General features: G+C 37.1%; 1 protein-coding gene across 4 annotated transcripts in view; it reads right to left on the minus strand.

Moving 5' to 3' along the window:
* C9H9orf85 (chromosome 9 C9orf85 homolog) overlaps positions 1-13,191 on the minus strand; it is a 70,724-nt gene that overhangs the window by 29,245 nt on the left and 28,288 nt on the right. For 2 of the 4 annotated variants that reach the window (XM_055087139.1, XM_055087140.1), the window contains 2 exons: positions 10,273-10,548; positions 10,033-10,139 (listed from right to left, as the gene is read on the minus strand). The exons of 1 other annotated variant lie outside the window; for it this stretch is intronic. In XM_055087139.1, the coding sequence (XP_054943114.1) occupies positions 10,033-10,139; positions 10,273-10,284 (119 nt within the window). In that variant the 5' untranslated portion in view covers positions 10,285-10,548. The remainder of the gene's footprint in view (positions 1-10,032; positions 10,140-10,272; positions 10,549-13,191) is intronic. One more of the 4 variants, XM_007112197.4, reaches the window with a different exon arrangement.

Below are 13,191 nucleotides of genomic sequence, written 5' to 3' on the forward strand. Positions count from 1 at the left end.
TTTTTTGCATTACGCGGGCCTCTCACTGTTGTGGCCTCTCCCGTTGCGGAGCACAGGTTCCGGACGCACAGGCTCAGTGGCCATGGCTCACGGGCCTAGCCGCTTCGCGGCATGTGGGATCTTCCCGGACCGGGGCACGAACCCTTGTCCCCTGCATCGGCAGGCGGACTCTCAACCACTGCGCCACCAGGGAAGCCCTCTCCAGCTATTTACAGTACACCTTTCCCAGTGATGGGGGATGAAGGCAGGAAGGGGAAGGAAAAGAAAGAGTCAAACTACAGTTGAGTCTTTACTATCTTTTAATTCTGCTTGGATTCTGGCAGATGGCATACACTGTTAAACTGTCTTCATGCCAATCACCTCTGCCATCACAAACTTACTTGAATTTCCAAATAAACTGCATATAGGTACACACACATCTAGAGAGAGGACCTGACTGACAATGAAGGTTTAATCATTAAATATCCTTTTCTCCTACTTTATTTTAGAACAATTTTTCTTCCTAATTTATTACATTCTTTGCAACAGTAAGTAATCAATTTTTCACTGGTCTGGAAACGTGATATTTAATAATGTATTTATTTCAATGAAATTGATTGGGATGTTGCCTAGACCTGGTGTAAAATTTAATTCACCACTTAAAAATTCCAACCCTTTTTGCCAAGCCAATAAAATTTTTAAAATGTAATGAACACAACTGGTATAAACTTCACCTTCTATTTCCACCCAGTCTAATACCCTAAGTTAATAATAAAAATGTTGGGGTTTGGGGGGTAAGATTAGAAAGAGCCTAATAATCTATAAACCAGATAATCCAACAGCTATGTTTATTTTAAATGGTATAAATAAAAGAATGTATAGAAAGCCAGTCTTTATTTACCACAATAATATATATATGCTATATATAGGTATATACAATATATATAATACATGGTACAAGTGAAAGAAAAATAGAAAGAAAGAAAAATAGAAAAACAGGAAGGAAGGAAGGGAATAAAAGCCAGTTGTCAGGCAATAAACCGATAAATTAAGCATCCAATTTTTACCAGTTTTTTTTTTAAGATTTTTTTTGATGTGGACCTTTTTTTTTTAACACTAAAGAGGCTATTAATTATGTAGTATTATCTATAAGTACAAAGACTTTCCCAATCACGTCACTTAGAGATCATTTTATCCACTGCTCTGTTTGGCTGTCAGTCTCTTGTCTCTCTCCTCAGCAATGGTGGTAAGGCGGATACCCTTTCCACGAGGAAGAGAGATCCATGGTTTGTTGCCTTTGCCAATAACGAAAATGTTGGAGAGCCGGGTGGCAAAGCTATTGCCGCCGGCATCTTTCACATGAACTACATCAAAAGAACCAGGATGTCTCTCCCAGTTGGCGATCACACCATTTCTTCCCAGGTTAGCACCTCCAGTCACAATGCACAGGTTACCAGTGTCAAATTTGAAGAAATCAGTAATCTTGCCAGTCTCCAAATCAATTTGAATGGTGTCATTCACCTTGATGAGGGGATCAGGGTAGTGGATGGTGCGAGCATCATGGGTTGATGTGGACCATTTTTAAAGTCTTTATTGAATTTGTTACAATATTGCTTCTGTTCTATGTTTTGGTTTTTCGGCCGAGAGGCATGTGGGATCTTAGCTCCCGGACCAGGGATCCAACCTGCGTCCCCTGCATTGGAAGGCCAAGTCTTAACCACTGGATGGCCAGGGAAGTCCCCAATTTTTACCAGTTTTTAAGGAATTCAACTTTGTTCGTTAATCTGTAGCCATTTCATTATATAAAATATCACCAAGTCAAGAGCCTTCTCTGGCTATGAAATATAATATTTATAAAATATAAAGCTTTTGCATTTCCATCCCAATTAATTTCGTTAAGCACCAATGTTTATTAGCACTGAGACAATTTTTCTATTAGAAGATTCTACAATAAACAAAGTATTTAATTTTCAGATGTCCTGACATAAACATTTTCTTCAAATTTAAAAAAGGAAAAATTCTTTCTCTAATAATTTATTTAAAAATCCATTTATTTTTCCTTTTCATTTGAATCTATTTATCTTTCCCATGCATGCAATATAGCTTTAGGCCAATAATGGCTCAGGGACTTGTCAAAGGTGTATTTTAATAACAGAAGCTGTGCTTCTAGAATGCAAAGAGCTGATAAATGTGCTCCGTTTTACAATACATCAAAAGGGAGGCAAGTCAAAATGTTCAAAACATGTGGATTGTAGAATTAGCCACCTAAACAATGGATCTTCACTCAGACGCTATAAACTCAGATTATATGGAGGAATAAGGGCTCAATTTGGACTGGTCACGGCATATTGCAAACATTATTTTTCAGGTACCTCACAGTGAAGTAAGTAGTATGCTCAGTTCCTAAGCACTGAAAGCAAGTACACCTTGGATACTTACGAATAGAATCTATCTATCTAAAATGTGATCATAACTCGTTCAAGGAGGTTCATGTTACAGTGTTTGTGCAATCAACAAATACAAGTAATGAATGCCAACTGATGGACAAATACAATAATTCAGCACCAAGGAATGAGTGCAAGGTACTATCATGATTTAACCATTAGCTGGTGGATATACCTGGTGCTTTCTGTGCATTAATTTGCTTTCTTTGAAAAGTGAGGGCTGTGGTACTCTTTATTAGGCAGAATTTTAAGAGTACAATACTTCTTCCCTTTAAAAAAAAAGGGAGTTAACATATTTTGGCAAGTATGTAGAGAAATTTGAACCCTTGTGCACCGTTGATAGGATTATAAAATAGTGTGATCACTATAGAAAAAAGTATGGAGAAGCCTCATGAAAACAGAACTACCATATGATCCACCAATCCCTCTTCTAGGTATACATGCAAAGAACTGAAAACAGAGTCTCGAAGAGATATCTGCCCAACAATGTTCATAGCAGTATTCAAAAGAGCCAAGAGGTGGGAGCCACCTAAAGGTCCATCAATGGATGAGTGGAAAAACAAAATGTGATACACACACACACACACAATTATTATTCAGGTTTAAAATGGAAGGAAATTCTGTCACATGCTGCAACACAAATGATCCTTGAAGACATTATGCTAAGTGAAATGAAAGTAAAAAAAAAAGACATACACTGTATGATTGCATTTATATGAGGTATTTAAAGTAGTCAAATTCAAAACAACAGAAAGTAGAATGGTGTTTACCAAGAACTGAGGAAAGGAGAAAAGGGGAGTTGTTGTTAAATGGGTTATAGAGCTTCAAACCTGCAAGATGAAAAAGCTCTGGAGATCTACTGCACATGTGATTATACATAACACTACCGAACTGTACACTTTTAAATGGCTGAGATGGCAAATTTTATGTTATGTGTTTTTTACCACCACTACAAAAATAGATAGATAGATAGATAGACAACTTAAAAAAAGAACACAGTTGGTCTATAAAAGATTATCTTTAAGGTTTTAGTTTGGCTAATTAAGAAAAAAAAAAAGCTTGTAGTAAAGATGGAGCAAACATCTGGTTAGAGAGGCAAGCAATAGGGTGGCATGACCTGTTGAGTAACACCTCACTTTCTCCCCAATACTACTATGTTTTGTTTTCTCCCACAGTTTAGAGGACCACCCCCATCCATTCCCCCAGCACACTACAGTAAACATACAAAAGCAAAACTTCTGGGGGGACAAAGTTCCACTTAGCTTCCTGCTGCTGGAGACCCAACTCTTCCCCACAAGAGCACTTGAAACACTTATGTGAAATAAGCCTTTTTAAAAACACTATTTTACTCATCTGAACCAAGGGAGTAGAGATGAGATAGAGGAGAATTTATTTATTTAATGCAATGACGTGTGAAGAGATAAGGGTTGCACCAGGACAGTCAGTGGAGATAAAAATTAAGAGGCAATACGTTTTATAATTGTCAAGTAAGAGTGCAATACCTGGGAACTTCCCTGGTGGCACAGTGGTTAAGAATCCGCCTGCCAATGCAGGAGACACGGGCTCGATCCCTGGTCCAGGAAGATCCCACGTGCTACAGAGCAACTAAGTCTGTGCTCCACAACTACTGAGCCTGCGCTCTAGAGCCCGCAGGCCACAACTACTGAGCACGCGGGCCACAACTACCAAAGCTTGCGTGCCTAGAGCCCATGCTCTACAACAAGAAAAGTCACTGCAATGAGAAGCCCGCGCACAGCAACTGAGAGTAGCCCCGCTCACCACAACTAAATAAAGCCTGTGCACAGCAACAGAGACCCAACGCAGCCAAAAATAAATTATTTAATTAAAAAAGAAGTGAATACCTGGATGTGAGGACCAGGGGGAGTGACTTTGTTTCTTGAAAAGCAAACATTGTTTTAGGCATAAAGCACCCACAAGTCATGAAACTGGCCAGACATCCCTAGAGCAATGTGGTTCCAAGGCATGGTACACCAGTTCTTCTCCTCTTCACTTGAAATATGTTTCGGATAAAATCTACTTTCAATCAACATACTTCCTTTGGCATTTAAGGTCTTCTCTCCATTCAGGGCAGCTCCATTTTGGTCTGTAGCATTCAGTGGACTCCTGGGTAACCTTTTGTTTTTTTCAAAAATTCTACAGCTGCAAAGTTTGAAAACCACTGAACCAAATACGTATACATTTCAGTGGCTTGACCCTGTGGGTATCCATCTATTTTGTATGCAACAGGGTTCCTCAACCACGACACTACTGCCAGGTCAGGCGGCTATAGCTTTGTTGTGAGGGCTGTCCTAGGCACTGTGGGATGTTTAGCTTACACCTGGCCTCTACCCGCTAGATGCCAGTAGCATCCCTCCCAAATTCTCTAGTCATGACAATCAAAAAGTCTCCAGACACTGCCAAATATCTCCTGGGAGGCAAAATCCTCCCCTCCCAGACTCTAATCTGTTTGTGGTCTGTTGCTATTTTATACTAGCTTCTCCTTTCTCTTCTAATGGTAATGTTAAACATGAGCTAACACTATATTATTGGTGATTTCTTTTTAATGGGTAGGAAGAGAAAACAAACAGGCTAGAGACTCTAACAGATATGTGGGTATTTGCCTACCATATTTCAAAATTGACAGGAGAAAAAGGTTGCTTGGTTACCTGAAACACAAGGCATAAGAAGTTTCTGTGCCTTAGGCATTTCAGGACCTAAAAGTAAAATCTATTTGTCTAGATACATGCATTTCAAAAAAAAAAAAAAAAAAAAAAAAAGCAGGACTATATATACTACTCAGCAGTAGGAAACTTCCATAAACAAGATAGGTGACTTATAAAAATTAATATAGTATTAGGCTCAGGTGAAGAGGGAAAAAGGACTTTTTGAATGAATAATAAAACACAGAAATCACTGTGGGAAAGTGGAAAAACAGAGCTTTGCAATAAGACAATTTGCATCTGAATCTTAACTCCATCTCCTTTACTTTCTTATCTTGGTAAGACATTTAATCCCTCTGAGCCCAGAATTTTAAAAAAAGAAAGAAAGAAAGAAAAGAGCCCATTTCATTTCCTTACATTGCTTGAGGAAGGGGACAGTCTTTTAACCATCTGTATTTCTAATACCCAGAAAATAATATAAATGTCTATAAATGAGTTTTAAGTGAAAAATATCAAGATTCCCTTCTTCTTTAAGAGTTATACAAATCACTTTATATTTTTAAGATTTCTTGCTTTTCCAATAATTTTCAGCTCCACACCTAAAATTATTTACAGTGTTCATGAATGGCTTGTGACTGACCAGGAATGGTAACGAATGGTTTTAATTTACCTTTGGGTTTTTTTCTTTTCCCCAAAAGTCAAAAACAAGGCACTTGACAGAAACTAACACACCACTGTAAAGCAATTATACTCCAATAAAGATGTTAAAAAAAAAAAAAGAAAAAGAAAAAACAAGGCACTTGAAAAATGAGTGTTTTTTGGGTTTTTTTTTTGGCCTCGCTGTGCGACTTGCAGGGATCTTAGTTCCCCAACCAGGGACCGTTCCCTAACCAGGGACCAAACCCCACCCTCCACAGTGAAAGCGCTGAAAGCGCAGAGTCCTAACCACTGGACCACCAGGTAATTCCCCTTGAAAAATGAGGTTTCATACAAAAAGATTTAGACTCGTCCCGAACCACAATTCTTACATCTAGCAGTAATCTTAATAATGATTATACCATTCAGGGGTCAAGGGAGATGTCTGTCATAGCACCACAACAGCCCTCCACCAGGCAGTAGCGATTTCTTGCCTTCAAATAAAAAAACATGAGCCAAAATGATGGGGAAATCCTGGTACAACTACACTGACCTCTGATTAAGTGACAGTGGAAAATAAGGATGGCAGCTCATCTTGCTTTTACAGAGATGAGAAGCTGTAAATGTTTATGAGCCTTTCACTTTATTTCTATAAAGACCTAAAGCTTTGCATACTCAATGACATTTAAAATTACCTTATATCAAAGGGTAGTATCATATGAGTTTCGCATTGTTCACACATCACTAATACATGACATGCATTTTATCCCCTTCTCCTCACAGCCATCATCCCATCCCTCTCTAGCAAAAACACAGTTTTCAACTCTTCCCTCTTTCAGCTCAAGTTAGGACATCTATTCTTTAAAGTCTCTGGGAATGGTCCAGGGTTGTTTTCAGTAATTGGGAGAAACTGTCATAAAGAACATGCTTATAAAAATCCTGTAGCACGTCACCTTACTGAAGGAAAAAGAGAAACATGAAAATATTTTCTGCCACTTACAAACACCATACAATTTTTGCTTCCCATGGTTGAAATGAGGAAGTTTGAAGAGTTTAGATGTCAAACTCTGTTTCTTGGATCTAACTGTTTGGTATCAGATCCCATGGACAATGGAAATTTGCTAGATGTGCGTGATTTTGGGTGATTCACACGCCAAACAAATGGGAGAAAGGGCATTAATTTTCCCAATATTCAGAATATTATCTCATTCCAAAAGAAATGTCACTTATAAAAAGTACCTCCTCCTCCATTTTATGTTCTCCTGAACTTTTCTTTATGTACATCATTTGGTTACATAATTTGTGGCATGAGACAGTTAGACAAGTGAAACAATGCTCAGCATTTTAACCAAAAGTAATATTCAGGGTGCTGGAAAATGAATCTTTACACAAAAGACACATCTAGTGTCAAAGTAAACTTCTTATACAAATCCTAACAAAGGACAAATATAATTTATAAGTGATTAGCTTGAACAAAACATTTAAAATTTCAAAACAAGTTATGCTACTTTAAGCACTGTTCATCAATGGATTTAAAAACCTTACAGTATTGGTCAAGTTTTGATATGCAGAGACAGCCAAGTGTACATAGGTGATTTATGCTTTCTATAACACTCAATCTTGGTTTGGAGTTTGAAAGCTAGGCTTTCTAAAATGCCTAATGTAATCTAAAATTCTAACGTAACCTGAAATTCATGATATTCTAGGCCAGGCAAGTTGACCTCCTAAATAACGTGTTCAGACTTGTTTTAACTAGTAGTTTTTTAGTCTCTCATAAGCTACCATTTTTGTATTAACTTGGGCTTCTTTATTACTAGAGATCTTCCTTTAGGCTTTAACATCTTGTTACTTGTACTTCGGTATTTGTATAATGTATTTCCTTCATTTTGCATTAAGTGGGAGCTATTCTATGGCTAACCTCATCTGCTTCAGGGTGATATAGAACAGCAGCTCCTGAGGTCCTTTTCTAGCTCTCATTTTGAAGACCTCTGAGTCACATACTACTGGCTATTGGCAACATCACCATGAGCTTCCCTGACTCCAAGGACTTCAAGGACTCCAAGATAGGACAGAGTTGCTGACCTTTGGGTCCATGTGTCCACATTCAACCATTCTTAGGTTGTTGTGTTATAAGTTTTCTGGAACTAAACGTAAGATTTGTTACTGTTTCCTTTTGTTTTTAACGGAGTCTTTCTATCTTAATAAAATATCTGTTCTTCTAGGAATTATAGTATACAAGTTCTTCTGGAGACATAAAAATATTAAGGCCATAAGTAACACACAAAAGGAATAAAAATTCAAGAGCTGTCTAAAATAACTAAGTTCAGAAATTCTATAGCGTAGGACTTCCCTGGTGGTCCAGTGGTTAAGACTTTGCCTTCCAATGTGGGGGGTGTGGGTTTGATCCCTGGTTGGGGAGCTAAGATCCCACATGCTTTGCGGCCAAAAAACCAAAACATAAAGCAGAAGCAACATTGTAACAAATTCAATAAAAACTTTAAAAAAAAAAAAAAGAAATTCTATAGCAAATCACAGCATCTGAAAAATGTATAATAATTGATATGATCTTTTATATACTGGCACATTCAATGAAGATAAACATAAAGGATGCAGCACAAATTAAAGATAAGAGATTAAAATGCAGATAATGGATAAGGCACAAATGTTTTTAAATTATTTCCTTTGTTATATCATGAATCTATTAAAACTCTACAGCTACGTAAATACTTACTACCTATAAAAATTCTTTTAGGAACTAGCATTACCAAGAGAAAAATGGGGATTGGTGACGAAATCTCAAAATACCTTTATAAAAAGAAAGACCTGTTGAAAATATTCAAAAAACTACAAATCTTGTATTAGGCCTATTAACTAAAACGACACAGTTTATAGTGAATCAGCAACTAATTTCTGTGGTAGGGAACAGAGTTAATCCATTTATGGAAATCTAGCATTGAACAGTACAAACAGTTGCCAAATTTCCCTAATGCTAATTTGGGCCAATGAGCATAAAACTTTTAAATTTTCTTTAAAAGTGTTTTCTTTGGGGAGGAAATGCTAGAGAATACAAAGAAAAGACTGGAAGACAGGAGACAGAAACTTGTATCGCTATTTAAAAGGGGGTCAGCTATACCTATATTAAATACTAAAAATTTGCTCTGAAAGAGCAATACAGAAATAAAAATTCTAAAAAGCTGAAGTTAGTCTATCTTTACTTGAGGTTTTTAACCTTTCAGTATTAAAAAGAAGTATCTTAAAGCAAACTAAAATGCCCAAACATTCAAAGCTGTTAAAATTCTCAAATAAACAAATTACCCCATAGCTTGAGTTAAAGATCCACAAAAAAGCTGACATAATTTTTCAATAGAAATAAACAGCAAAGGTTATATAGCAAATTTATTATTTAGACTGACTTCCAAACTTTAATTAAAATTTCCACCCCAAAAGGAGGAGGGAATACATTTAAGGAAGTTGCTACTACTGAATAGCTCAAAGTAAAATAAAGCAACAATGAACAAATGTATTCTAAATAGCTACTATATAGACTACCAAATTAAAACTCAGAATTGTAAAAATAATATTGTACATATTAATGCTAATTTTTATATGTAAAATAATCAGTTTTCTCTTTTAGGCAGCATTTACCCTCCAATATGGCCCTTACTCAGCTGAGCCAAAGGATGTAAGGGATCAGCACCAGGTGTACATAAAGCTGATAAAACAGAATGCCAAAATTACAGAGGAAGGGTAAAGGACAGAGAGATGAGAAACAAAGTTCAGTGTCTTTTCATGTAGACCCAAATTTCAAAGGAATGAAATTATAAATTATCAAGCTAGTGATTTATTTATGATACTCAATCTAAGCCATTTCAGTAATCTTCATGGGTGAAATTAAAAGGTCAGACCCTTTTTAAGACCCCCTTTAGGACCCCCTTTGGTAAAAAATATTATTTAATTTAGTAAATTAAATAGTAAATATTATTATCTCATCAGTGGGAGATAGAACTTTGCAAAACAAACTTTCCCTTCTCTGCCTTAAGCCTAGTCTCATTTTATGAACAAGATGCTATAAAAATGGGGCATTATTTATTTAGGGGAGAATGGGGAGGGGAATGGTGAATCCACCCTTTCAATCTATTTGCCTTCACAAGCTAGGATTCAGCAGGTAAGATGAAATTCTATTCTACAGGGAATGGAAATTTTCTCTCTATTCACCTTAATATCTATCTGGACATGATTTTGAAAATCAGGGAATGAAGTCATACACTATGATACTGATAGTACTGGTGAGGTAATTAAGAAACTTAACTTACCATTTTTTAGGCTTTGATAACGGTTTGTACTTGCTGTATTTTACACGCCACTCAAGAACTTCTTTACAACGCTGACATACTCCATCATGAAGTTTTGCATTAATTTTCTTAAAAAGAAACAGAAAAACAAATTGAGAATTTCACTTGTGAGCCAGCATTACAAACCCCAAAATGTACATGAGAAATTTAAGGGTTTTTTTAATTTTAATTTTATTTATTGATTTTTATAAATTTATTTACTTTTGGCCGCATTGGATCTTTGTTGCTGCGTGGGCCTTCTCTAGTTGCAGTGAGTAGGGGCTATTCCTTGTTGTGGTGCACAGGCTTCTCATTGCGATGGCTACTCTTGTTGCAGAGCGTGGGCTCTAGGCGCGTGGGCTTCAGCAGTTGTGGCACGCAGGCTCAGTAGTTGCAGCTTGTGGGCTCTAGAGCACAGCCTCAGTAGTTGTGGCGCACGGGCTTAGTTGCTTCATGGCATGTGGGATCTTCCCGGACCAAGGCTCAAACCCATGTCCCCTGCATTGGCAGGCGGATTCTTAACCACTGTGCCACTAGAGAAGGCCTAAGTTTTTTAAAAAATAGCAACCTAACTTCAACCTGGGTAACATTTTATGGTATACTATGTATTTTTATGTACATTATCAATTTGGCTCTTTACAAAGGCAAAGATCCTTAACTGGCTGTACCTCAGAATCACCTAGGGAGCTTTTTAATTTCCTGGAAGGAGTATTTTAAGCACATCCCCATTCATTGTGATGCATATTTATTTTACAACTCAAACTGTACAGTTAAGATATATGCATTTTACTGTATGTATATTATATCTCAAAAAATGGTAGTAATAAAAAAGAAAATCTAATTCATATTTTAAGACTACTGTTTTGACAATTCAAATCTTACCACTGAGAAATGAGAAATTAGACAGTCCTGAATTGTCAGTCTGCAGGGGACAGCAGAGACTAAGAAACTTGAGAAAGGAGAGCCAGGGAGAAGCAGCTGGAAGCAAGAAGGTATTTAATTATTCAATTTAAACCTTTTGTATTCTCATGTAAAGATTTCTTAGAAAAGTTACCTTGCTAACCTGGTTTCTTCTAAACAGAAAATAAATATGTGCATGTGACTGTGGTAGAAAAGGGGCTTTATGAAGGAAATAAACATTTTTATTACAATATTCATCTCAAAATGTGTTGGGAAATGAGGAAGGGAAATTTTTTAAAGTGTCATGTGTTCTCACAACAGCTTTATATTTTATAACACATTTATTTGACTCAGGACCTAGACTATATATTTTCACTAAGTACTCTGGGAATTGTGTAACTTACTTTGGTTGTGGAAGCCTGGTCTTTGCCTATTGTTGGAATAATGCAGAAAGGACATTTTAAGTTCGCTTCCTTTGTTTCCTTTTTTAATTTCTCAAAAGGAGAAAACAAAAGCATCCCAAAAGATGCAGATTCTTTGGAAGGTTATTTGATACTGAGTTAAAAGCACAACATTTAAAAATCATCAGAAAGAAAATAAAACTTCTGAACAGCACTTGATATTCTTTAAAGTTCTAAACAAGAAGGTAAAATAATGACAAAACGTTTATTCAGGGGCTTCCCTGGTGGCGCAGTGGTTGCGCGTCCGCCTGCCGATGCAGGGGAACCGGGTTCGCGCCCCGGTCTGGGAGGATCCCGCGTGCGGCGGAGCGGCTGGGCCCGTGAGCCATGGCCGCTGAGCCTGCGCGTCCGGAGCCTGTGCTCCGCAACAGGAGAGGCCACAACAGAGGGAGGCCCGCATACCACAAAAAAAACAAACAAACAAACAAAAAAAAAAACGTTTATTCAAAGAGATATTTCAAGGGTATTTTCAAAAACCATAAATTAAACTGTGAATACAGTATGTGTGAATTTAACGCTGTGGTGAAAAACATATTCTATTACTTATGAATTGTGTGTGGGGATTCTTTTCTTCCTGACCTAGAAGGAGAGTCCCTGGGAAGATAAATTCTGCATGCCACTATATTCCCTCTTTCCTGTGGTCCACTGACTGTTGCCAGAAAGAAGGAAATCTGTGCCTAACACCAAACTCCTCTTCTTATCAACCTTGGCACTTAGTTATCGCATACAGGGCTTGCTAAGAAATATCCAGAACTAAGGTTCACATTTCATCTTTGATTCTCACTGCCCTCTGTTGCCTCGAATATCTTACCGATAGTATTGCTTATATCTTCCTAACTCTAACAATAATAGAAACAAACTAATGACTTGATCTATGATTATAATATGAATGTGATATAAACTTTCTAATTAGAATGTTCTTAGAATGCACACCATTTCGTTACCTGCAATTTTATTATATACGACATACTCTACTTGTTAACTAGGAAGGATTATTTGGTTTCTTGCTTGTTTCTGTTCCAATTTCCGACCATTTCACCTTGATTTACAAAGCTGTGCATAGTTTGGAAACTGGTTTCTTTACGGTGGATCGAGAGTAGCACAAAACAGGTCTTTGTGGGAACTTGTCCTTTATGTGATGTGTGAAGCAGTATAAATGGAGACGTTGTACAGCATCCACATGACCAGCAGGCACTACTACAAAATTAAACTTGATTTTCATGTGTTAAGAAATGAATGAGAAAAGAAATGAATGCATGAGAATGAACAGTACTTTCACTTAAAAATAATTGCAGAAAGAAAACTGTGTACCTTGCTTTACCGTTTTTTGGCAAACTCGAAAAAGTGAATTCCAGACACGTGAGTAAAGAAAGCCAAATCCTAGTTCTAGGAATCACTCCGCCTGGAGCAAAGGAGATGGCAATCTTATGTTACACCTATGTTTACAACTAACCCTGTTTTGGCAGTTAATTTTAGCATGTCCCCTCATGGTAGAAGATAATAGGTTATTTAAGGTTAAGATTTAAGCATGCTCAAATATAAAATCAAAACTTAGTTTTATAACTACAAAAGCCTTTAAAGATCATTTAGTTTAACAAGCTACTCTCCAGATCTCTAAAGGAAAAAAATCATCAGTGGAAGATTCCACTGGACTTAAGAATCTTAGCTAAAAAAAGAAAACCTTCTTTATCAATGAATACTTCTTTTAAAAATTAGAATAGGGCTTCCCTGGTGGCGCAGTGGTTGCGCGTCCGCCTGCCGATGCAGGGGAACCGGGTTC

The sequence above is a fragment of the Physeter macrocephalus genome, chromosome 9 (genome assembly GCF_002837175.3).
Source record: "Physeter macrocephalus isolate SW-GA chromosome 9, ASM283717v5, whole genome shotgun sequence".
NCBI classification, from domain to species: domain Eukaryota; kingdom Metazoa; phylum Chordata; class Mammalia; order Artiodactyla; family Physeteridae; genus Physeter; species Physeter macrocephalus.